Source organism: Malaya genurostris, chromosome 1, assembly GCF_030247185.1.
Source record: "Malaya genurostris strain Urasoe2022 chromosome 1, Malgen_1.1, whole genome shotgun sequence".
NCBI lineage: Eukaryota > Metazoa > Arthropoda > Insecta > Diptera > Culicidae > Malaya > Malaya genurostris.
In genome coordinates, this window is record NC_080570.1 from 130,618,280 (window position 1) to 130,643,557 (window position 25,278).

Sequence of the window (25,278 nt, forward strand, 5' to 3'; positions counted from 1 at the left end):
TTATTCATATTACCCACCCTAGGTGCACGAATCATTTCGGTATCGAACAGAAGCGTAGTGGAAATTTAGCATCGAAGTATTATCGGAGGCTCTTCGCCCCTTTCGATTATCTCTTTAGCGATATTTTTGTGGGTGAAAGCTCGTCATCGAAAAATCACTTGCGAACTTCAAGGTTCAGTTTTATGGATGCCTGTTTCATGGATGAAAATTTTAGAAAATTTCGTGAACTTATTTTTTCTTTAGCATTCGTTCTTTTATCGAAGCAAAATTTATTTTAATGATTTCCTGAGAAAAAGAATAGGGATTTAAAGCTACTTAACCAGTGCATAGTTGCCCGAGTATGGATTTCGTTTTCACATTTTAGAGGCAAAGTTGAGAGTAACATTATTATTTTTGCCTTTCTTATATAGAAAGGTTGTGCAATCACTGTGAAAACCGACTTTTGAATCGAGACCCGGAGGGCCGAGTGTAATATACCATGCGACTCAGTTCATCGAGTACGCAAAATGTCTGTATGTGTGTATGTGTGTGTATGTATGTATGTCATATGTTTTTGCACTCACTTTTCTCGAAGATGGCTGAAACGATTTTCACAAAATGAGATTTAAATGAAAGGTTTTGTAACCCCACACAAAGTTCCTGAATTTTATTCAAAAAACAAATTGAAAATGCACTTTTCTAAGAGACAGCTAAACCGATTCTCACTAATATGAATTCAAATGAAAGGTACAATTGTCCTATACAAAGTTTCTGAATTTTATTTGAATCAAATTGATTTCAAATTATTTTGATTCTTATTTCAAATTACTTCCTCCTTTTTCTCAGAGATGGCGTGACCGAACTTAGATTCAAATGAAAGGTATCATGGTCCAATACAAAACTGTCAAATTTCATCCGGTTCTGACTTCCGGTTCCGGAATTATATGGTGAAGTGTGTTAAAAAATGGATACCCTAACTTGAAGCGGCGAAACAAAACTCGTAAAAAAAATTCTTACCTTGCCTCGAAACTATTCCAATCGGTAGTCATTGTCAATGGACAATCAAGTAACTCGATTCCGGCTATGCTGGTTCTCGTTTTCTGATTCCGGAAGCATCGAAAATAAAAAGTCAAATAAATGCTAGCCTCAAAACTATTCAAATCGGTAGTCAAAAATGGATCCCAGTCACTTTTCACTACATTAAACGTTTCCTACACTGGTTCAATTGACAATGCTTAATACATCAGATTTACCACCTAAATATTATCAAATCAACAAGCATCGTTTAAGTTACTTTGATTACTTAATATGGCGCTACCATAGTATTTGTAGCCTTGTATAACAAATTAAAACATGTTTTTATAATATAGTCCAGATTTTCGTAAACATACATCTGAGATTGCAAGTATTGCACTCACACTTCACTTCTTTTTGTTTTTTTTAAGTTCCCTTCATTTCGAAAGCATTTCCTCCAAGAAAATATTGAAAAGTTCTAATTATTATGGAAACATCTCCAATAAATATGGAATTATGATGTTCTTATGTTCATTACCAGAGTTGAATTTAATTTAAGCTCACTGTATTCTGACAATCGATTCGAACGATCTTATTTTACTGAAACAACTTGTGGCCATACTCGAAAAAATATTTGGTATTGAAAAAACAAACAAACCTCGTTTTTTCAGAGCTACCGTCTAACGCTTTAAATACTCACTTTAATATACGTAGATATTTCTGGAATTTCACAATTATTATCGATAGCTATAATTGGTTTATATTTAGTTCCATCGTCGTGACAAACATAAACCAATTGTATTTCATGTTGGAGGTTAATCATGATCGATTCACTGAGTAAACTCGTGGTTGGCCGATTCGTCCGTACCCTTTTTAGTTATTTAAAAATAGAATAATTCAAACCTGCTCTTCCACCGTACCACCGCCAGCACATCGGTACGGCCTTGACAGTGGCAATTAAATACCACTTTAGTTATCAATACATTTTCCCTCTGGATAATCGCTATAAATAAGTTTATATTTCGATTTCTTTTCACTGCCCCTTTTAGGAGCGGCACGGCGTTTGCCCAAATTGTATCCCACTTAAAACACAGGAAGAGTGTAATTTCGATCTACGAAAACCACCTACTTTTTGATTTTTCTCTGACTTACATTAGTTTAAATAAAGAAGCTTCTTCGAATTCCTTTTGGACATGCTTATTATCCAGAATGATATGCATGTTAGAATTGAATCTTTCGGATTGAACTCATAGATCTGTTACCATGGCAAACGCTATGATTTTGATTTTGTTTCAACGTTCTAGTTGTGGGAGGAGAACATTTTCATAACGTGTGAAAATTAGTTGTGGTAAGCGAATCTAGTCAGAATCCCCTTTGATACAGACCTGTTTACTCTCATAACGAAAGCAAAGTTAAACTGTGCGTCGTTTCCCATCAGGCGTTGATGGTTCATAAATATTAAATTTACTTATATCGTTTTCTTTACCGAGTCAAATCTTGCAAGAAGACGACGGGCAAGATCGCTCACTAATGTAATTACTTTTTGACCCTACGCATTAATATTGTGACATAAAACTTGCCAACCAATTTATTTACGAAGCCAGTCACCCACCTATCCCAGTAATAAATTATGCAACTCTATCGAAGTGGAGTTTTGAATTGAGCTTGAGACTAACCTAGCGTAGAAGGAAACCCACTCATTATAAAATTGATCTAATTTTCGATGTGATAAAATAGTTGAACGAGTCCTAATAGAAATAAACAGATTTTTGGCTACAAAATATTCCGTTTTGTGCTAAAAGTAAATGTTGCATTTAATCTTTCTTTCCGTTTCGTCTTCGACTCACCTCATCGGTGCTTCAACAGTTTAAATTAAACTGCCATTGCCACCTAGCGGTACAGCTTAAACCGAAAATCAGACCCAAAGCTCACTCTGCATAAGTAGTACTTGAGAATGAATTTGAAATATCATTTCTGATTGCTCGCATGTAAACGAGTAACGAAATGCTGGATGCCGCAGTTAGTGAACATTAAGGGTTTTTCAGTTACAGCGTGAACGTTTTGCGCAAAAAGCACATATTTTGATTCTTTTTTCTTCACTTTTTGCTGTCGATTTTTCAGTGCAATAACAGTTCACTTCCGAGCCATAGAAAAGAACATTGCGTTTAGTGCTTTATTCGTAGTGTTAATTATGTAGAATTTGAGTCTAGTCAACGGGTTTGAATTGCTAGATAGTAATAGCAGTTCGATTTGAACTGCTAATGCATTGACGAGTCGAAGATGAAACTTGGAAAAATATTGAATATCGTTTTGAATCATGTTTTTATAAATATTGCTAAGGGGTTCTTGGAGAAACTTTTCTTTGAATCTTTAATAAAAACAAAATAAGTTTGTTTGAGTATAAACTAGCATAACTTTTCGAATTCATAAATAGTTTTGAGCCAAATTTTTAAAAATTCTCCTTTTGTTTCAGTTCGCTTGAAATTTTATTTCAGTTCGGTTTGAAATTTTAAACACACTTCACCCTGTTATTCCGCAACCGGGAGTCGAATTTGACCAAAAGTCAATAGCAAATCGTAAAACCTTTCATTTGAGTCTAAGTTTTTGAAAATCTACTCAGCCGTCTTTGTGAAAATGAAGTGGGTTCCTTTTTTTGAGTTTTTGACTACTATTTCCGGTACTTTCGGAATCGGGAACTGAGAACTGGTCTAGTGGAAATCGGTTCGTTTGACCAGCAACTAGCATAACCTACAAATTGAAACAATTTTTAGCCAAAGTTAGAAGGATTTTCTCGTCTTTTCATCATGAATAAAAACACGCTATTAAAAATAAAATTTGTATACTTATCAGACAGTAACTCCAGAACAGGAAGTCGTATCCAGATCAAAATCGATGAGATTTTATGGGATTGTAAAACATTTCATTTGAACCGATGCTCATGAAAATTGGTCGAACGGTCTGTGAGAAAATCATCTTGTTTTTTATTTTGTTATGCACTTTTTATTTGGTAATTCCGAAATCGGAAGTCGGATCCGGAAGAAATTCAATAGCAGGCTATTGACTTATAAGGCCTTTCATTTGAATCTGAGTCCTAGAAAATCTAATAGCCTAAGAGGCCTATGAGAAAATCGTATGTATTTTGCCTTTCTCATTTAGAAGAGGTTATGTTATCACAGTGAAAACCAATTTTCGAGGCCGAGTGTCATATAATATTCGACTCAGTTCGTATAGTAAGGAGTGTTTCGAAAATAAGCTATCCACATACATTTGTGTTGTACGCATGTGTTTGTGATGGTTTTTTATGCTCAGATCACAGTATGCTGTGCGTTTTGCTGTCAGCTTTCGTTTGTTTACTTGTTTGTGCGGTTGAAATGTCGCGTATTAAAAAGTAAGTGAAAATTAAGGTTCTGGACACATGGCTAAGTGAGAAGGGTATTACTATGCGAAAATTGGCGAAGCGGTTTGGAATTCATCATGCCAGTGTTAATAAGTTTGGGGAACACTATTCTTTGGATGAGCTACCCGCAGAAAACCCGGTTCTCCCAACCTGAAACTGAACCAGAAAGTGGTATCTTTAATCATGAAGAACAAATCAATGTCAATACGTTATTTGGCCAAAAAAGCAGGAACGAGTGTCGGAATGATCCAGTGTATCAAGAAGCGAAATCACCGGAAGATCTACAAGAAGCAGAAAATCTCGAAATAAAGTGTAGAACAGAAAGAGCGAGCTGCAACAAGGGGCCGGAAATTGTATTCGCGTCTTTTGCAGTGTCCGGATGCATGCGTTTTGATGAACGATGAGACTTATGTAAAGGAGGACTCAAAACCCCTTCCAGATCCACAATACTTTACTGTCGTCGTTAAGGAGGATGTGAGTGATGCGGACAGGTCGATTCAAGTGGAGAAGGTCGGTCAAAAGGTACTGCTATGGCAAGCAATATGTTCCTGTGGTTTGAAGTCAACCATTTTTTACACTACCGGAACTGTAAATGCAGAAATCTATCGATCTGAGTGTCTCCAGAAGAGATTGCTGCCTTTAGCCTTTAGCTTATTTTCGATACACTCCTTACAGGAAATGTTCGTGTATGTATGTAACGCTTTTTTGCACTAACTTTTCTCGGAGATGGTTGAACCGATTTTCACAAACTTAGACTCAAATGAAAGGTCTTGTGGTTCAATACAAAATTTCTGAATATTGTTTGTATCCGACTTCCGGTTCCGGAATTATGGAGTAAAACGTGCAAAACAAATGAAAATGTATGTTTTAACTTTTCTAAACAATGGCTGACTTAATTTTACAAAATTATATTAAAATTTCATGGTCTTATGATTCCATAGAAAATTCCTGAATTTCATCTTGAGCCGACTTCTGGATTTACGGGGTGATTAGTGTAAAAATTCCAATTCCAAGTTATTTACTCATTTTTCTCAGAGATGGCGTTACCGATTTTAACAAACTAAAATTCAAATGAATGGTCTTATGGTCCTGTACAAAATTTCTGTATTTCATCAGAATCCGATTTCCGGTACCGGAATTACAGGATAAAGAGTGTTGAACATTTCAAGCAGTTATACAGAGCAGTGATGCAAAACACGGAAAATGGTGGCCCAAAGTATCAATTCCGGCTATACCAGCCCATGGCTTCCGATTTCGGAAGCACCGGAAATAGCATACTTTTGCATACTTTGTTTTCCAAAAATGATCTAGACTGTCTTTTGAAAAGGGCCAAACTTTTTTACCATTTTTTTTAAATGGCTGTAATCGAAAACTAACAAATCTTACAAAAAAGTGTTGTAAAAGGTGATTTTTTTGAGGTTAGGATTTTCATGCATTAGTATTTGCTCAGATTTTTTGAGGTTATGATTTTCATGCATTATTATTTGCTCAGTATGCTCTGACATTTCATCATGAATAGACTTACTAACGAGCAACGCTTGCAAATCAGTGAATGGGCCCTAGAAAAGTTGGCAGAAAATCCGCTTTTTTATCGACAAATTTTGTTCAGCGATGAGGCTCATTTCTGGTTGAATGGCTACGTAAATAAGCAAAATTGCCGCATTTGGAGTGAAGAGCAACCAGAAGCCGTTCAAGAACTACCCATGCATCCCGAAAAATGCACTGTTTGGTGTGGTTTGTACGCTGGTGGAATCATTGGACCGTATTTTTTCAAAGATGCTGTTGGACGCAACGTTACAGTGAATGGCGATCGCTATCGTTCGATGCTAACAAACTTTTTGTTGCCAAAAATGGAAGAACTGAACTTGGTTGACATGTGGTTTCAACAAGATGGCGCTACATGCCACACAGCTCGCGATTCTATGGCCATTTTGAGGGAAAACTTCGGAGAACAATTCATCTCAAGAAATGGACCGGTAAGTTGGCCACCAAGATCATGCGATTTGACGCCTTTAGACTATTTTTTGTGGGGCTACGTCAAGTCTAAAGTCTACAGAAATAAGCCAGTAACTATTCCAGCTTTGGAAGACAACATTTCCGAAGAAATTCGGGCTATTCCGGCCGAAATGCTCGAAAAGTTGCCCAAAATTGGACTTTCCGAATGGACCACCTAAGACGCAGCCGCGGTCAACATTTAAATGAAATTATCTTCAAAAAGTAAATGTCATGTACCAATCTAACGTTTAAAATAAAGAACCGATGAGATTTTGCAAATTTTATGCGTTTTATTGTTTAAAAAAGTTCTCAAGCTCTTAAAAAATCACCCTGTATAAGTAATATTTACAAAACGAATGAAGTGTTCGAATGAAAACATGGAGAATATACTAGTCGACTCCTACACTGAAAAAAAATCGATTTAAAAAATTTAAAGCCGATTTGCAAAAAAAAAACATTTTTGATTTGGGTGAAATTTCGTTACAAGATAGGTGATTATGTTCCCTGCCTACAATAAAAAAATCAACTTGGGACTTTTAATGAAAAAAAGTTATTTAAAACAAATTTGCTTGTCCAAACTGATTTTTTTCAGTGTGATTTAATCGAATACTAATTCAATTAAAGGCATTTCCGAATGCAATGAAACTCAGTTTGTGATAAGATATTGTCTAATATAGCAACTAAGTACATTTTTATGATTCAAAAATTCCATTCAAAAAAGTTTGTCATTTTACAAATGTTGCATTATTACTTCTTCATTTCCTTGTTTAGTTCTGAGGCAAAATCGGGGAAAGAAATAATCACTTTTCCAGTGTAGGATCGATTAGGATTTTTTTTCAATATTTTTATTCATAAATTTGACTAATTTTGTAAAAACACTTTTTTGTAGGGTTTGTCATTTTTTAACTACAGCCATTTGAAAAAAAAAATGGTGAAAAAAATTGGGCCTTTTTCAAAAGTCTAGATCATTTCTGAAAAAAAAAAAACAAAGTATGCAAAGTGGTTTATTGAGCAAGTTCCATTCAAATCTTTTCTTATAAACTGCACCGGTACGCACATGCGGTAGTACGGAAGAAGAAAACACAACACGGCCTCTACGAACGCTGTGTATGGTGTTCGATTTTGTGCACACGATAAAGAAAGTGAAAACCAACACCGAAGCTTGATTTTGAAAACACAAGCGAGTCTATCGACCCCGAGTACAACGAGTTTTCAACCGCTTTGAAGAAAACAGAATCACGGCACATGTACGAATGTCTGTTACCGGTGTGTGATTTTTGTTGAATCTTGTGCTCAGGTAAATACATGATAATGAAAGATAAACCTTTCTTACCTTCATATAGTTGACGACACAAAAAAGAACGAAATTTCCAAAACAGATTGTAAAACTAATCGAACCTGTAGGCCTGGCTATTTAATAAACCTAAAAATTTACTGCAACTTCGACAGTCTTCCGATTCCGGTTCCGGAATTCAAAATCAATGCCACATGTGAAACTTGGCTCAATTTCTCGTGAAATGTTAATGAGAAAGGCACCATTACACCTTTTTTTCCTTTTGCATATTTTACTCCGTTACTTCTGAATCGGATTCGAAGAAAATTCCAACGCAAATATTGGCAATTCAACCAAAAGAATAAATTCTTTAAAAAATTCAATTACAAAAAGAATTACGGAACGAGAATTATTGAAGAATAAAATAACAAAAATGTGAATCCGTAAACAAATTTCTCCTAATCCTGGACTCGAACCAACAATATTCTCTGATTATCCGAATTGCTCTAAAATCGAGTCTGAGCTGGTGGTTCAATGCATCTCATGCATCAATGACACTTAGCTTACAAGTTGACGTGGTCGTATATTCAAACCCTGATATGACCCCGATTCTCAGTGCTAATAGGATCGTAGGTTCTGTATCTTAAGAATGGCCTGCAAAGCCTATTGAAACTGTCTGGTCAAATCCCACAAAAGGTATCTAATGCCTTTGCCTTTTGACATCGAGTCATGCTGGAGTGTGGAAGAATTAAGAAGATAAAATAAAAGCAAATTCAAGGTACCTACATCCTGAATCCTGGTCCTTGTATGACACGAGTCTTATGCTTTGAACCGTCAACGCAGACTCGATGTTAGAACAATTCCAATAATCATACAATATTGTAGGTTCGAGTCCTGGCTCAGGGGAATTTGTATTACCGTTGTATGGGACATTAGCATGGCTAGTGCTACAATTTTTTTGATACTAAGAATGCCTCCAGATTTGGATTTGAAAATACGGCAACTAGCTTACCAAACCAGTACATCAACATATCGTTCCAAAACTCCCGGGACTAATTGACTAACTAGAGAAAAAATAATTATTGTGTAAAATTCTTTTTCATTCATCATAATGTAGAATGATTTGTTTCAAAATGGGTATCAATTTCAGTTTTAAGTCAAAGATTAAATTTTTGTTCTAGATAGCACAGGATCTCGACGTTTCATGCATTTCTAAGACATCTGACATAAAAATAAATCCATTTCAGACATTTTAAGGGCTGAAGACAGTACCGTAAAGTGGTAGGTTTTTTGCTATTTTCCCGTTTCAAATTAAATTTTCTTGGAAACTGTGCAGAATATAGAAAAATTCACCTGACAATGTCTTCGAAATTTAGTTGTGAATATTCTGTGAAATTTTCAGAATGATTCATTGAGTTTAGCGGTCGTGTTGTATTTTTTTCTGACTGAAGAACTGCTGAAAATTGGAACGCTCGGAAATGCATACCTCTACTTGTTCATCGAATATCTCGGCTTTGAAGGCTTGTATCATAAATCTACCGTGACAAAGTCTAGATAATTTAGTTTAGATGCGAGTAGTACATAAAAACACATATGTTATCGCGATAAAAACAAAGTTTTATATTTTTCTGTGAAACAAAGTCAGTTTCAATGCATCCGCCATTTTTTTTTTTGCTTTGGTTTCCTGATGGCATTCTGAAAAAGGAGAGAAAAATAAAATTGGCTCGACAAGGCTTCCAAACAAACAGACATTCAATCTTTGTGAAAGTTGAATATTTTTTCCTTGTTCATTGGAATCATGTAATGTCCAACCCATACGATAGATTAATGTGATAAAACTTCTCATCAAAATAATAAAATGTATGCTGGCAACCTGGTACAGTTTGCTCATCTACGAAATAGTACAAGAGAAATACGATGCGCAAAGGGAATTGAGCGAGCCACGTGGTCGATTTAAAACTCAACACGCGACCCTCTGTCCTCAGACCTTGAGCGTTGATGCGCACTCGTTTTTGTTCGACTTTTGTTTTACGGAATATTTTCGATTTATTTTGTCTTTTTCATCATCGAAAGAGTATTTTTCCTGTCCTAATAAAAGTGTGTTTTCTTTATTCATCCACAGGTTATCCACAACCCATGTATCGATGGCTGAAAAATGGCGTCCCGGTGGGAGATTTCGACAACAGTCAATACCTGAAAATTCTAAGTACAACGAAGGACGACGCCGGTTCGTATCAATGTTTGGCGAAAAATGACGCGGGTACGATATTCAGCGAAAAGATTGACGTTGTAGTCGCTTGTAAGTGTTCCTGTTTTGTAAAGAGCAGTTTTTTCCCTTACTAAAAAAAATTCCTTATTATTTTTCATATCCTAGATATGAGCGTCTTCGAAGATCTTACCGAACGAGTTGTATCGGTACAATCGGGCTACCCGGCCATACTGAACCTATCGCGGATAGAATCTGTCCCGGAACCGTCGGTTACCTGGCAGACCGAGGAGGGACCGCTGAACTACGACATTAAGTACGCAACGACGGCCGACAATCAGTTGATCATTCTGAGCGTCGACGAAAATGACATGAAGTCCTATCGAGCCCGTGCCATCAATACGCAAATCGGCAAGGAGGAAATCAGTGCATTCATTCGGGTTAATATAACGGGCAGTTCGTACGGGGAGGTGGCCCCGGAAATTATAGTGGAACCGAAAAGCATGAAAGTTGTTCGCGGGGAGCAGACTGTGCAGCTGGAGTGTATTGCCAATGCCAGACCGCTGCATGAGTTAGAAACTATTTGGTTGAAGGATGGGATTGCCATTGAAAATGCCGGGATTCAGTATGCCCACACGGATCCGTGGAACCGAACGCTTGCGTTGCTGTATGTAAATTTGACACACACCGGCCAATACACGTGTCAAGTGCAGATGCGAACTGGTGGCCATCCAACGGTTTACTCGGTAGCTACGGTGACCGTACAAGAGCCTCCATCGTTTTTTACACCCTTCCGGACGGAAACTTTGGGGGATTATGGTTCGAAAACGGTACTCCCTTGTGATGTGATCGGAGAACCCATTCCGTACGTTACGTGGTTTAGAAACGCAGAGGGACTTGATTTGTCAACGGATCGATACACGGTTTTGGACGATCATTCACTTGTAATCAAGAAGCTCAGCATGGAGGATTCGGCATTGTTCCAGTGTTTGGCCAGCAACGAAGCCGGAGAAAAATCCGGTTACACTTGGCTCAAAGTTAAAAGTAAGTAATCAAACAATAATCTTTTTTATTATCTAATAAATTGATTGCTAATAACGTATCATTGCTAAATGTTCATTTAACCACGAACCCTTTCTGCATTGTTCAACCCTTGCCGCGTATAATCTCGGAAATAACCACCATTCATTAGATAACACCGACCATCCAGCCGTGCTCAAGCACCTAATCCTATACAATCAGTTCATTCGTAACAAACGTCTGGCCCAGCCCAGAATCATTCGTGTACGCAATTCTGCAACGGCAGCAAACTCGACGGCATCCACCACCATCACCAGCATCAGCGGAGGCACCACCGGAGCCACTGGTACCAATAACTCGACTCGTGGTCGCAAAAAATCGGTGACCAGCAGTCCGTCTTCTGTTTCGGTCCCATCCACAACGTCAAGCATCACGGCACGTGCCGAGAATATTTCCTCTGACGTTGGACGTAAGATTTGTTATTGGTCTGTGTTTTGCACCACCCCCCCTCTCTGGTATTCTTGATAGAAAAAAAAACAAGCACCCATTTAGAGTTAGTATTCCAAGCTTACGTTTCACACCACAGCAAGCCTAGATAGAAGATTTTGCACTCCGGGACCATTTCTCAACGAATCAGTTTTCTGCGAAATTATTCGCGGATCCTACATCACTTATAGAGTATAACGCAACCGACAAAAACACAAAAACAAAAATGCACCCATTACCATTCGATCGAAACCGTATCTAGCATTGTATTATATTAGCATGCGATTTACTAATAATAACCCATTGTTTTTACCTCGTTTCGTTACGTTTTGATTTGTCTGTTTCGTTTGTTCCGAATCTGTAACAGTAATCAACCCAAATCATGTAAGTGTATCGTCATCATCACTGACTGACGTCGGTTGTGATTAGTACAATGTTGTTGAACTTTCGATTGCGGAAAACAAATTAGCTGCAATGGAATTAGGTTCATGTTTAGGCACTACTGAATTGTTCCTAATTGCTCTTGAACCCAGCAAAACATCGGCCTGTAAGTGATGTCTTCTCTAATTGGTCAATTTCGAATATTGTGGTTTTACTAAAATATCACAGTCTAAATATATCGTGATACATACGTTATTCGACATACCCTCAATTACTGCGCAACCGTACCCATATTCATCTTAGCTTCACTATTAATCCAATAACTCATACATATTGGATGCCAGTTACAGTGCAATCAACTTCGAAGTGACGCATTTTTCTTCATCGTGCATTAAAAAAAATCTGCACATCTCTCATTTTAGAGATGTCCTAGTTAACATCCGATTTTTTCCGATAGTATTCTATATTTTGACAGCGTAACTATGGTGACGTATAGCTAAAGTGTTCTTTTGAATCAGTTTTCATCGCACATTTTAGACGTAGACGCATTGTACATACCAAATTTTGAGCAAATCCATCATTCATTGTTTTGCATATTCAACCATGTAAAAAAGGGTCTGAGAACCAGCGTTCGCTTGTTTATTACGATCGTGTTCTAACATTTCGAATATGTGAAACGCGGCAGGATGTGTAGAAAGTGATGAAAAATAACTATAATAGTTCTTTTGCAATCAACGTGTTTCATTAGAAAAAATCGGAAACTAATTAGTCATCGTCTCGTAACAGTCAATTTTGTCTCGTAACAGATCGGCTGAAAAGTTCGTATCGTTTCTATGAGAGGGCGCCACTAGAATTAAATCCATACCATTTTCAGTTGGTACCAACCTTCAAAAGATACGTGTATAAATTTGACAGCTGTCTGATTATTAGTTTGTGAGATATTGCATTTTGAGTGAAGCTACTTTTGTTATTGTGAAAAAATGGAAAAAAAAGAATTTCGTGTGTTGATGAAACACTACTTTTTGATGAAAAACAGTGCCGCCGATACCAAAAAATGGCTTGATGAGTGTTATCCAGACTCTGCACCGGGCGAAGCAACAATTCGTAAGTGGTTTGCAAAATTTCGTACTGGTCATATGAGCACCGAAGACGATGAACGCAGTGGACGTCCAAAAGAGGCTGTTACCGATGAAAACGTGAAAAAATCCACAAAATGATTTTCAATGACCGTAAAGTGAAGTTGATCGAGATAGCTGACACCCTAAAGATATCAAAGGAACGTGTTGGACATATTATTCACGAATATTTGGATATGAGAAAGCTTTGTGCAAAATGGGTGCCGCGTAAGCTCACAATCGATCAAAAACAACAACGAATTGATGATTCTGAGCAGTGTTTGGAGCTGTTATATCGAAATAAAACCGATTTTTTTCGTCGATATATAACAATGGACGAAACATGGCTCCATCACTTCACTCCGGAGTCCAATCGACAGTCAGCTGAGTGGACTGCACGCGATGAACCAAACTCAAAGCGTGGAAAGACTCAACAATCGGCCGGTAAGGTTATGGCGTCTGTATTTTGGGATTCGCATGGTATAATTTTCATCGACTACCTTGAATCGACTACCTTGAAAACAGTGACTATTATATAGCGTTATTAGAGCGTTTGAAGGACGAAATTTCAAAAAAAAAAGCCTCATTTGAAGAAGAAAAAAGTTTTGTTTCATCAAGACAATGCACCGTGTCACAAGTCGATGAAAACCATGCTGAAATTGAACGAATTGGGCTTCGAATTGCTCCCTCATCCACCGTATTCTCCAGATTTGGCCCCCAGTGACTTTTTCCTGTTCTCAGACCTCAAGAGAACGCTCGCTGGTAAAAAATTAAGAAGCAATGAAAAGGTAATCGCTGAAACTGAGGCCTATTTTGAGGCAAAGGACAAATCGTACTTCAAAAATGGTATCGAAAAGTTGGAAGATCGCTCTAATCGCTGTATCACCTCTGATGGCAATTATGTTGAATAATAAAAACGAATTTTGGCAAAAAAATGTGTGTTTCTATTAAACGATACGAACTTTTCAGCCGAACTGTTATGTGTATAGCATCACGTCCCTACTATTTGATGTTGAAATGCGCTCTTCTGGTGTAAAATTGACAATGAAACGAGTGAAGCATTGCTTAACGCTGTTATTTTTCTCGAGTATCGTGAAAATCCGAGCTACACGCACGTCAAATTGGCAAAATTATTGAATATAACCGTTCCGTATTCGGAAAATATTTGTCAACAGCAAAGCAGACAAGATCGGAAGGAAATCGAAAGCCTGAGGTTCCGCCTGAGGGAGCGGAATCCCAATTTCTTCGACCGAAATGTCGCAAGCAATTTGGAAGTCTGGAAGGAGATCGACCAGAGTGCGACCACAGAAATTGCACATGAAGTTACTAAAGAGGTTTGATTGTGTGATACTGAATAATGAAACCTAAATGAAGATCGATTTTCCCGGACAGAAATATTATAATAGGAAAAACCGAACATCATGTCAAAAACAGCTTTGAGTTCGCGGAACAGATATCAGGAGTACATGTAGCAGAGGATGAGGTTTTGTTCTCGCTGGATGTCACGTCACTATACACAAACGTACCGATCGATTTTGCGCTAGAGTGTCTAAGTAACAGAAGGAGTAAAATAGAAAAGCACACAACCAACAATTTCAAAATCGACAAACGACAAGGCGTTTGAACTATATGTGCACTATTTCAGATGTTGTTTTAAATCAGTATTCATTTGGCCGTCTGTGCGTACAGTAAACATTGTCCGCGTTAATGTTTGCCCCCGCCAACTGCGAAGATCGCGCTGTAATAAAAATTATTTGTACTGAAAGATCTTCAGTTGCTGAAATTCATCAAGAGTCATGCCTAATGTATGGAATATGGGGTCGTGATCTCATGTTATATAACGGCTATCCTACACCACAATTCGCATCCTCATTCCTTGCATAATTTTTGTGGTATTGAAGCACTTCGTGTTGTGTACTGTATAGTGGATTTTGTCACTCCCAATCGTAGGAACTACATCTTCGAAACCCTGCTTCAGCCTAACTGATAAATTTAAACGAACAGCGTTTTTTATCCGATCCTTATGAACTGTACGCTATCGATACCGATGTGTTCACATTCTTCGGCAAAACCATGCATAATTTCCGTCGTATCCAATTGGTCGCGAGATGTCTGTAAACCAGACTGTACAGCTTTGGGAACTTCAAGGTATCAACTTCACTTAATATCATTTAAAATTGTACTCTACGTCCACGATCTAACGGATGATTTTATTCAAAATACTACATACGATTGCATGCTGGAGCATGAGCATGACCGAACACCTCTGGTTACCACTCCGTTACTGATCGGGATCAGCTGAAATTGTACAGAGAATTTCCAGATTGACAAATCATTCTTCTATTCAGAGATGTCCATCTTATCTGTGTGACGAAGAGCCAGCATAATTTCTCCCCTCGCACTGACAACATCAACGAGAGGTGTTCTCTTTCACACATACCTACACCACTGTTATATAAAGTGTGCACGCATCCTGAGAGCGCGTGTTTATTCTCTTTCAACCGACGACACGACCAGACACTCCAAAGAAAAATCAGTATTAAAAGTGTCTGTTAACAATTCACCTTCAGTTACCATAAATTGAGCAACCCCTTGGTTATGATAAAAATAATCTTCTGGAGCAACACTGCTCTGGTTGCTACGAGCTTGTTACCAAGGCTCTTCAAAAGTTCAAATAAACATAAACAACTTAAACAAGTAACGAGAAGAATTTTTCAATTTTCATTCAAATTCAACCGACTGCTCCCTCTATTGCGGAAGATTCAAATTCGATAGGGATCGTCATCCAGTCGGATAACTCAACAAATTAGCAGTTTCGATCCCATCGGTGACTATAGTGATATTTCATTAACGGCCTTTCGGGGACGTGCGTTACATCCAAAAAACCAGAATCCGGTACTTCAATTACCCGAAGGTAAAAGCTTCAAACATCAACATTATTCAAACGTATAATTTCTTTTTAAAACTTTCTAGGCAACTTCAGATGAATCTCGGATTTTAAAGTAATCCAAATTATCTGGTTTGCGTTATTTTTTTTCGCAAAATAAGCTTTAAAGGATCAATTAAAAAGATGGCAAAATTAAATACTGATTGTTGCTCTTCAAGAATTTCCGCATATCAGTTCGAAATGGATATTCGTCTAATACCGATTTTTCTTATGAGACGAGAGCTTTTCTCTTGACAACATGATATCACATTTAAATAATATTGGATGAAGATTAATGATATAAATTAAGATATTGAATTAAAATACTGTTATTACTGTTAATATTATAAATGTTTCATACAAAATTGTTTTTGATAAAACCAACAAATATGTGCAGTAATTGAGATATGGACACAAACTCCTTAACAATAAATTTTCTGGAACGGTTCTTTAATAAACGGAAGATGATTATCAGACATACAATAACGATCTGTAAATAATTTTTCATGCAATGTATTTTTTTAATACATATATTCACTCTGATTTCTGATTCGATCAAAATACTGGCTCGTGGTGAATGTATGTATTAGAAGAATTCCACATTTCATGAAACATCATGAGCAGATCGATATTTACACAATCTTCTCATTTTATTGGTTTACATACAGAAAAAACCGTGTTTTTTCTCACAAATTGTATTCTACAAATTTATACGAAATTTATTTATTTTTATTACCGAAACCGGTAGCCACGGTAAAGGTAACTGTTATTCGAAAACAACAGTTTAGTCTTGGTTGCCAGTAACATATATTTTTCGAACGACTTCATTTTGACATTACGAGTTACTGAGGGGTAATTAAATTTGTGATACAGTTTTAATAGACGAGTGGCAGGTCGTGTCGTCGTTTCAACTCTAGCTCTGAACTTCTCTGAGGTGGATGAAGATATTTTCTCTGAAGTGTGTACGCCGGTGAGGACTCTGGTGTACGGGTCGCAAAAAAGAAGCGTGGGGCACGCATATTCAGTAAAAGCGCAATTTATCGTTGAAATTTAGTTTTTCCTTGCTGCGAAAAAGATTGTCATAGAAAGGCCATCGTTACCTTCTATAAATTGAAAAATTAAATCACAGAAGTGTTCACGCACCAGTGGTCACTTGGGTGTATTTAAGCGAGAGCGCGTGAGAGCGATTCATGCGAAGAGAATGTGTTTCACTCGGACCAGCTGCTTTAACCACAAGCACACACTCAAATTCTGTCTATTCGACACTGAGAAGAAGTGCGTTTTCATTGTGATGTTCCCTTCTTGTATCCCCTGTGTAGACATATATCTTACACCAGCGTGTATTACACCCAAACCTCCATTTACGTAACTTATATATGTATATATATATATATATATATATATATATATATATATATATATATATATATATATATATATATATATATATATATATATATATATATATATATATATATATATATATATATATATATATATATATATATATATATATATATATATATATATATATATATATATATATATATATATATATATATATATATATATATATATATATATATATATATTAATATACCTACGCATGTGTGCAAATATTTGTATTTCTTAATGCATATAAATATTGGTGAAGTAAAAGCGATCATTCATATGTATAAATATATACACATATATGCAGACATGTGAGTGTGTAAGCATACATACATACATATATAAGGTACGTAAATGGAGGTTTGGGTGTACACTGAAGTCTTTTTTTATGCGAATTTACGTACCGCATAAAAAAACCGCATAACTCTGAAAATTCGCATAAAAAAAAACCGCATAACTCTGAAAATTCGCATAAAAAAAACCGCATAACTCTGAAACTTCGCATAAAAAAAGACCGCAGAAGGGCAAACCGCATAACTTTGAAAATCGCATTAAAAAAAACCGCATAACTCTGAAAATTCGCATAAAAAAAACCGCATAACTCTGAAAATTCGCATAAAAAAGTCGCGTAAAAAAACCGCATAAAAAAGACCGCATAAAAAAAGACCTCAGTGTACTCTGTTGAAATGCCATCACTGCTTCACATCTTCTTGTAACCCCAGAATTCAATGATCGGCACCGGCGCCGACCAGGTCCAAATGCAGATAGGATACGGAATAGGACGGGTTGTTAGTCCCACACTTACTGTTACTAGAGGCCGTAACTACTACGCCCCGCTCCACGAGTGTCACGGGAGGAGGGTACTTGTTAGTATAAATTTCAGTGATGCTAGAATTCGTTCACGATTTAGCATGTTTCAGACTGACGGTGTCTATGTATCAAAACTGATGTCATAGGTCGGAACGTAGGCTTAAAAAAAAAATGTAAAATGCGGTCGCAGATCGAACAAGAACTACCAAAAATTTTCCTACAGAAGAAACGTGTGGATATGAATCATGCCAATTATAGTCTTAAAACGAATTTTACAAGATCAACTAATAGAAGAAAAGATTGTTGGTTGAACGAAAAGACAGTTTAGTAACAATAATTTCCATACTTAAATCAAATAAAGAATCTGGTAATCGAAAGTAATTTCTACGACGTGGAAACAGGAACCCATCAATTCTTTTACCACCGAATTCCCATTGGTCTCTAGGCTAGTCCTGTTCTGAGAAAGATAATAGGCACTATCAATCTCCTCGTGAACCCCAGCCCCTTCGCCAACGACTTCATGCTAATGAAAACGTCATGAAAACAGACAAGTTTTTTTGCAAAAGCCTGTATTTATCAAAGAATTGATATCATGTCAACAATTGATTGCTAAGGCCTTGAAGCTTTCTGGTATCATTTTTCACGTTGCTCTGCAGCTTTTGTTAGGTTACCTCACTAAACATTGCCGCAGTAGTTAGTAGGGGAAGGTGTTCGGTTGCCGGCACCCCACTGTAACTTTTGACAGAAAGCAGATAGCGTCATTCCGACAAATGTCATGTGCGTGTGTAATAGCAGCACGTTCTTTTTGTGCCGAATACTAAAGCGAACAGACGCTTGTTCTTTTGTTGCGCTCAAAACAAATTTTAATTGTGTGAAAATCAACACAAAAGTTTTTTCTGACTTTTTTTTTATAGTATCATAAATTGAAAAGCATCAATCGAAAAGGTGGGTGGATTGAATATTTATGAGGTGAAATCGATCTATTTCTTAATTTAACACCGGATGCTATCAAAAATTTCGCAACCGAAGTTTTTTTTCCGCAATTTTCAAAATGTCAACCGATTTCGGTTACCGGTTCGTCTGTAAATTATCAACTTTCGTAGTTAACCTGCAAACCTTCTTTCGTCTGAAGACTTTTCACAGACTTTTGAAACTTAGATTGTTTACCGACATTTGTCAGAATTTACAGACAATTGAAAATTGGCGCGATCTTTTTGTTTTTGTTAGCTAAACTTATTGTTTAGCTGGCATCTCTGGTGATATGCAACACGTGGACAACGGCTTCAATACATTTGTCATATCTCGGTAAATTTTTCAAAAGGCCGTATAAGCAAGTGACAGTTTCTCTTTGTTTACTTTTTCTTTTATTAATTACCAAGCAGTTTCCACGTTTATCACTCAACTCTTTGCATGAAATGATACCCGAAACTTTCGACTTTCAAACAGAATAGTGATATCAAAGAAAATCTTTTCAATCACATCACAGTAAGAGAGAGTGATTAAAGAGAAACTGTCACTTGCTTATACGCCCTTTTGAAAAATTAACCGAGATATAAGTAAAAACTTGGGTTCTCTGGATCTTAGTTAGCCATGGCGACTTCAAACAAATCGTCCAAGTCAAGGAAAATGAACTTTAATGCACTGATTAATGCCATTAAACGCTGCTTAGTGGATAAGAAACCAATTAATTCTACTGCAGTAACGTATTTAATGCCGCGAAGTCGTGGAAGACCGGCCAAATCAACCGAGGCGAAGTCACCATCAGGCAATGAAGACTTTTGTCCGAAACGCAAATAAATAAATTCCGTTTTTTTTTTGCTTATATTTTTCCATTTTTAGCGAAAACCTTTTTTGAAATGGCCAAAATTTATCACTTTACTAAATTGATAATGAAATTTTTACAATCAAATAAATCAACTTAGTTTCTTAATCATTTGTTAGCAATGGACTATAGCTTTCCATTGATGTATATGTCCGCGTAATGTGCACTTAGTCAGAAGTTATAAGCTTAAAATAAAAGGTGCCGATAACCGAACACTCTCCCCTAGATACATATTTGATAGAATTCGCTTATGATCTGTTGTTCGGTACTATAGTGCAAATATGTTCGAATTGTCTCAATTACCATGGAAAAATTCTTCTAACATAAATAGTTTTTAATGTCGTTTTTGCTTCACGTGAAGCCTAACCTTGTTTCAACAAAAGCAAAAGCTAGGTCGGATTTGGCTTTAAGCAAAAACGCCATAGGAATAATAGAAGCTTACCTACTTGGATCTACTATCTGTTGACAGGAATGTCTCGTGAGGAATATCGAAACGATCATAAGCCTTCCTTTGTTCATTGTTCATAGAATATAGTTCATGGCATGAAAAACATTAACACTAACAGCACCAGTAATCGATATGCTAGTTAACCGTGAAAATCGACATTCAACACATCTTACTGTAATCAATCATTCTCCCCGTAGCTGCCATTCCCATCATGGAACTACCGCCCACCAATCAAACAGTTCTGGACGGAAAGGACGCCACAATGCACTGTCGAGCAGTCGGAGCCCCTAGCCCGAACATCACCTGGATATTTAATGGTAAGTAGCTTCACTCGATAGAACTACGCTTTGAGCCCTTTTCATTAACACTGGTTTTTCTTTTTTTTTGTCCCACTTACAAACTGTGTGCCACAGAATCAGAAGGTATCGAACTATCCGGTCGAATTCAGATTCTCGATACGGGCGATCTACTGATTTCCAACGTACGAGAATCGGATGCCGGACTGTACACTTGTGTTCGTGCCAACGAAGCTGGAATTGTCACCGGGGAAGCATTCCTCAGTGTGATGGGTAAGTAATTTGAGTGTGAAAGCTTTCCACCCTTTTTGGGCTGCTTTTGTAAGGTATGTTTTTTTTCTGACGTTGACATTATTGTTCTCAGTGAGGACCCAGATCGTGCAGCCGCCGGCGGATACCACCGTACTGCTCGGTCACACCGCTGCGCTCCAGTGTCGAGTTTCGTCCGATCCGACGGTACCGTTCAACGTCGACTGGTACCGAGAGCCACAGTACGTTCCCCGTGTTAGCTTTTCTCTGTCTTCCTCCCAACCAAGAATGCTTTCTTCCCCTAGACGGCAGCCCATCAAGAATAGCCAACGTGTCGCTGTGAAAGCCGACGGAACGTTGGAGATCGTTGAGGTACGCCCGTCGGATGTCGGGCAGTATTCGTGCATTGTGACCTCTCCTGGCGGCAATGAAACACGCTCGGCCCGTCTAAGTGTGGTTGAGCTTCCGTTCGCACCAACGAATGTGAAAGCTGTACGTTTGAATACGGCAACCCATCGAGCGATTAACGTTTCCTGGACTCCTGGATTCGATGGGAATAGCGCTGTGCTAAAGTTCATTATTCAGAGGCGCGAGGTTCCCGAACTGGGTAGGTATCAAAGTAGGGGGAACAGAGAACCATCATAGTTACGTGTAGAAATTTCAGGACCACTGCCAGACCCTTTGCTGAATTGGGTTACCGAACTTAGCAATGTTTCCGCCGGATCTCGATGGATACTGTTGACAAATCTAAAGGCAGCCACGGCGTACCAGTTCCGCGTCAGTGCAGTCAATCGGGTTGGCGAGGGCTCACCGTCGGACCCGAGCAATGTCATTAAGCTCCCACAGGAAGGTAACTAAACATATTGAACAGTCCAACGTCGTTTGGGCTAGTAGACTCACGATCGCTAGTTTGTTAACTTCGTGATTTAATTTACTTTTTCTTATCTTGACGCGCGTTGAATGTTGAACGTATCAGATGAACTGAGGAGGAGAGTTCCTTCTCGTAAGTTAAGCATGACGTTTGAACGAGTGTATTCGCTTAGATTTCAGTTCTTGTTGCTTTCCTACCTACTCGCGAGTCGTCTAAACTCGTGAAGAATATGTTTTGTTAAGCCACCACACAGTTTAAGTAAACGAATTTCACGAGTTTAAGTCGTACTGCCGAACCAACTATTCACATGCCAACTAAACATTTTCTTCTTAGCTCCATCGGGACCACCGGTAGGCTTCGTTGGATCGGCACGGTCATCTTCCGAAATCATCACGCAGTGGCAACCACCTCTGGAAGAGCACAGGAACGGACAGATCCTTGGCTATATCATTCGGTATCGTCTTTATGGATACAACGCTAGCCCGTGGAACTACCGAAATATCACCAACGAAGCTCAACGAAACTACCTCATCCAGGAACTGATAACGTGGAAAGATTACATCGTCCAAATAGCTGCCTATAACAATATGGGCGTTGGAGTTTACACAGAAGGAGCCAAGATCAAAACGAAAGAGGGCATTCCGGAAGCACCGCCAACAAACGTTCGCGTTAAACCACTCAACTCGACGGCCATTCGAATATGGTGGAAACCTCCCAATCCCCAGCAGATCAACGGAATAAACCAGGGATATAAAATTCAAGCTTGGAGGTACGAAATAATTGACGGAGAAGAACACGAAACGGAATCCAAAATGATTACCGTTCCGCCGAGTCTGCTGGATCCGTTGGCCGAACAAAATACGATCATGTCTGGACTTGACAAATTTACGATCTACAACGTAACGGTACTGTGCTTCACCGATCCGGGAGATGGCGAACGCAGCTTCCCGATCGAAGTTAAAACCAAAGAAGATACCCCGGATGAGGTGAGCTCGCTACAGTTTGACGACGTATCCGATCGAGAGGTGAAGGTCATGTGGACTCCACCGAAACAGATAAACGGCGTTCTGACGGGTTATCGGGTCAAGTATCAGATCAAAGATAAACCGGCTACGCTGAAGGAGCTTAACACCAATGCCAACACGACAAGTCTCAAGGTGGTCAATCTGGTTGCAACTACACACTATTGGTTTGAAGTGACCGCCCTGACTGCAGTTGGGGCAGGTCTTTCGAGGTCGGCCATAATACAGTCCGGCGTTGAACCCGTCCTGCCTCACCCTCCGTATCAGCTAGCTCTGTCCAACATAGAGGCATTCTCTGTGGTGATTCAATTTACACCTGGATTTGACGGAAATTCCTCCATCACCAAGTGGACCGTCGAAGGACAAACTGCCCGAAACCTAACGTGGTTCACGATCTACGAAGTTCACGATCCGGATGCATCGACACTGACCGTAACGGGGTTGACTCCTTTCACGCCATATCGACTTAGGATAATCGCGTGGAATGTTGTTGGACCATCCGAACCTTCCGAACCAACCAAAGACTTCCAGACGATCCAGGCACGACCGATGCATCCACCGTTGAACGTCACCGTTCGAGCGATGAGTGCAACAGAGCTACGAGTTCGCTGGATTCCTCTGCAGCAAACGGAATGGTTCGGCAATCCACGCGGTTACAATGTCACTTACAGGAATGTTAACGAAAAAGCTCTGATTTCGGCGTTCAGCGTGATCATAGAAGATCCGACGGCAAACTCCCATGTACTGGATAGTTTGGAAGAATGGTCTGTCTACGAGATATTCATGAGTTCGGTCAACGAAGTAGGACAGTCCAACGAAAGCCCTCATGCCTTCGAAAGAACCAGGGAAGCGGTTCCATCATTTGGTCCACTCGGCGTGGAAGCTAACGCAACTTCATCGACGACGATCGTAGTAAAATGGGCTGAAGTACCGAAAGAACATCGGAATGGACAGATCGAAGGATTCAAAGTTTTCTACGGTTCGGCTGGTAGAACGCATGTTCTCCATAAAACCATAGCCAGTAACGCAACCTACACAACAACGTTAACTGAACTGAAGAAGTTTGTGCAGTACGATATTCAGGTACTTGCCTACACTCGGCTAGGGGATGGAATGTTGAGTTCACCTCCGGTTAGGGTTCAAACATTCGAAGATACTCCGGGGGCGCCATCGAATGTATCTTTCCCCGATGTTTCGTTCAGTATGGCACGCATAATCTGGGACGTTCCCGAAGAACCGAACGGTGAGATATTGGCCTACAAGGTTACGTATCTGCTGAATGGATCCGGAAGTTTGAACTTCAGTCGTGAGTTTCCTCCATCCGATAGAACTTTCCGTTCCACTCAGTTGCTCGCCGAACGGTACTATCTGTTTAGTGTAACTGCCCAAACCCGGCTTGGATGGGGCAAAACAGCAGCCGTGCTCGTTTATACTACCAATAATCGAGAGATTCCCCAAGCTCCTTCGTCACCTCAAATCTCGAGATCTCAAGTGCAAGCTCAACAGATAACGTTCAGTTGGACTCCAGGCCGAGATGGTTTTGCACCGCTTCGTTATTACACTGTGCAATTCCGGGAAAACGAAGGACCTTGGACGTTGATTCCGGAGCGAGTTGATCCAGCTGTTACGTCCTATACGGCAGTTGGATTGAAGCCGCACACTCTGTACCAATTCCGAATACAAGCCACGAATGACATTGGTCCTTCAGCTTTCAGCAAGGAAAGTATCGAGGTTCGAACGTTACCGGCAGCTCCATCGGAGGGTATTACCAATCTCAAGGTGGTTCCAATAACTACAACAAGTGTGAGGGTTCAATGGAACACTTTAAGAAAAGCTTTGTGGAATGGAGATGCAAGTACTGGCGGCTATCGCATACTCTATCAACCGATTTCCGATTTCCCATCGACGTTACAAAGTATCCCAAAACTGGATGTCATGGGTGTAGAGCAGGAGTCCGCTATTTTGAAGGACTTAACACAGGATCGGAATTACGAAATTATTGTGCAGCCATTTAACTCACAGGGTTCGGGACCTCCAACACCGCCGGTAGCCGTCTACGTTGGTGAAGCCGTACCCACTGGAGAACCTCGGGGTATCGAGGGAGCACCGGTTTCATCTACTGAAGTTCGCCTCCGCTGGAAAGCTCCTCAGCAGAGTATGCAAAATGGAGAGTTGCTGGGATACAAAATCTTCTATTTGGTAACCGATTCACCACAGGAGCTCGAGGAGGGCCGAAAACACGAAGAAGAAATAGAAGTCGTTCCTGCATCCTATACTTCGCATAGTTTGGTTTTCCTGGATAAGTACACCGAGTACCGGATTCAAATTCTGGCCTTCAATCCCGCTGGTGATGGACCACGGTCAACACCGATTACGGTGAAAACTCTGCAAGGACTTCCCGGTCCGCCAAGTAGTCTTTCATTTTCAGATATCACTATGAATAGTTTGAAGGTCGGCTGGAACCCACCGAAGAAGCGAAACGGAGAAATACTTGGTTACATCGTAACCTACGAAACGACCGAGGATAATGAAAGTAAGTGCTGGAAATTTCAATGCTTACCGAGTACCTTTTTTAC

At 39.0% G+C, this 25,278-nt stretch overlaps 1 protein-coding gene across 9 annotated transcripts in view; it reads left to right on the forward strand.

The window, feature by feature from the left end:
- Positions 1-25,278, forward strand: part of LOC131425786 (protein sidekick) — a 249,008-nt gene that overhangs the window by 210,493 nt on the left and 13,237 nt on the right. For 2 of the 9 annotated variants that reach the window (XM_058587934.1, XM_058587936.1), the window contains exons 4-13: positions 9,781-9,957; positions 10,033-10,908; positions 11,057-11,353; positions 20,462-20,581; positions 20,678-20,833; positions 20,925-21,051; positions 21,115-21,416; positions 21,465-21,659; positions 21,786-21,812; positions 22,014-25,235. In XM_058587934.1, coding sequence (XP_058443917.1) covers positions 9,781-9,957; positions 10,033-10,908; positions 11,057-11,353; positions 20,462-20,581; positions 20,678-20,833; positions 20,925-21,051; positions 21,115-21,416; positions 21,465-21,659; positions 21,786-21,812; positions 22,014-25,235 — 5,499 coding nt within the window. The remainder of the gene's footprint in view (positions 1-9,780; positions 9,958-10,032; positions 10,909-11,056; positions 11,354-20,461; positions 20,582-20,677; positions 20,834-20,924; positions 21,052-21,114; positions 21,417-21,464; positions 21,660-21,785; positions 21,813-22,013; positions 25,236-25,278) is intronic. The other 7 variants (XM_058587937.1, XM_058587940.1, XM_058587939.1 and 4 more) reach the window with 5 other exon arrangements.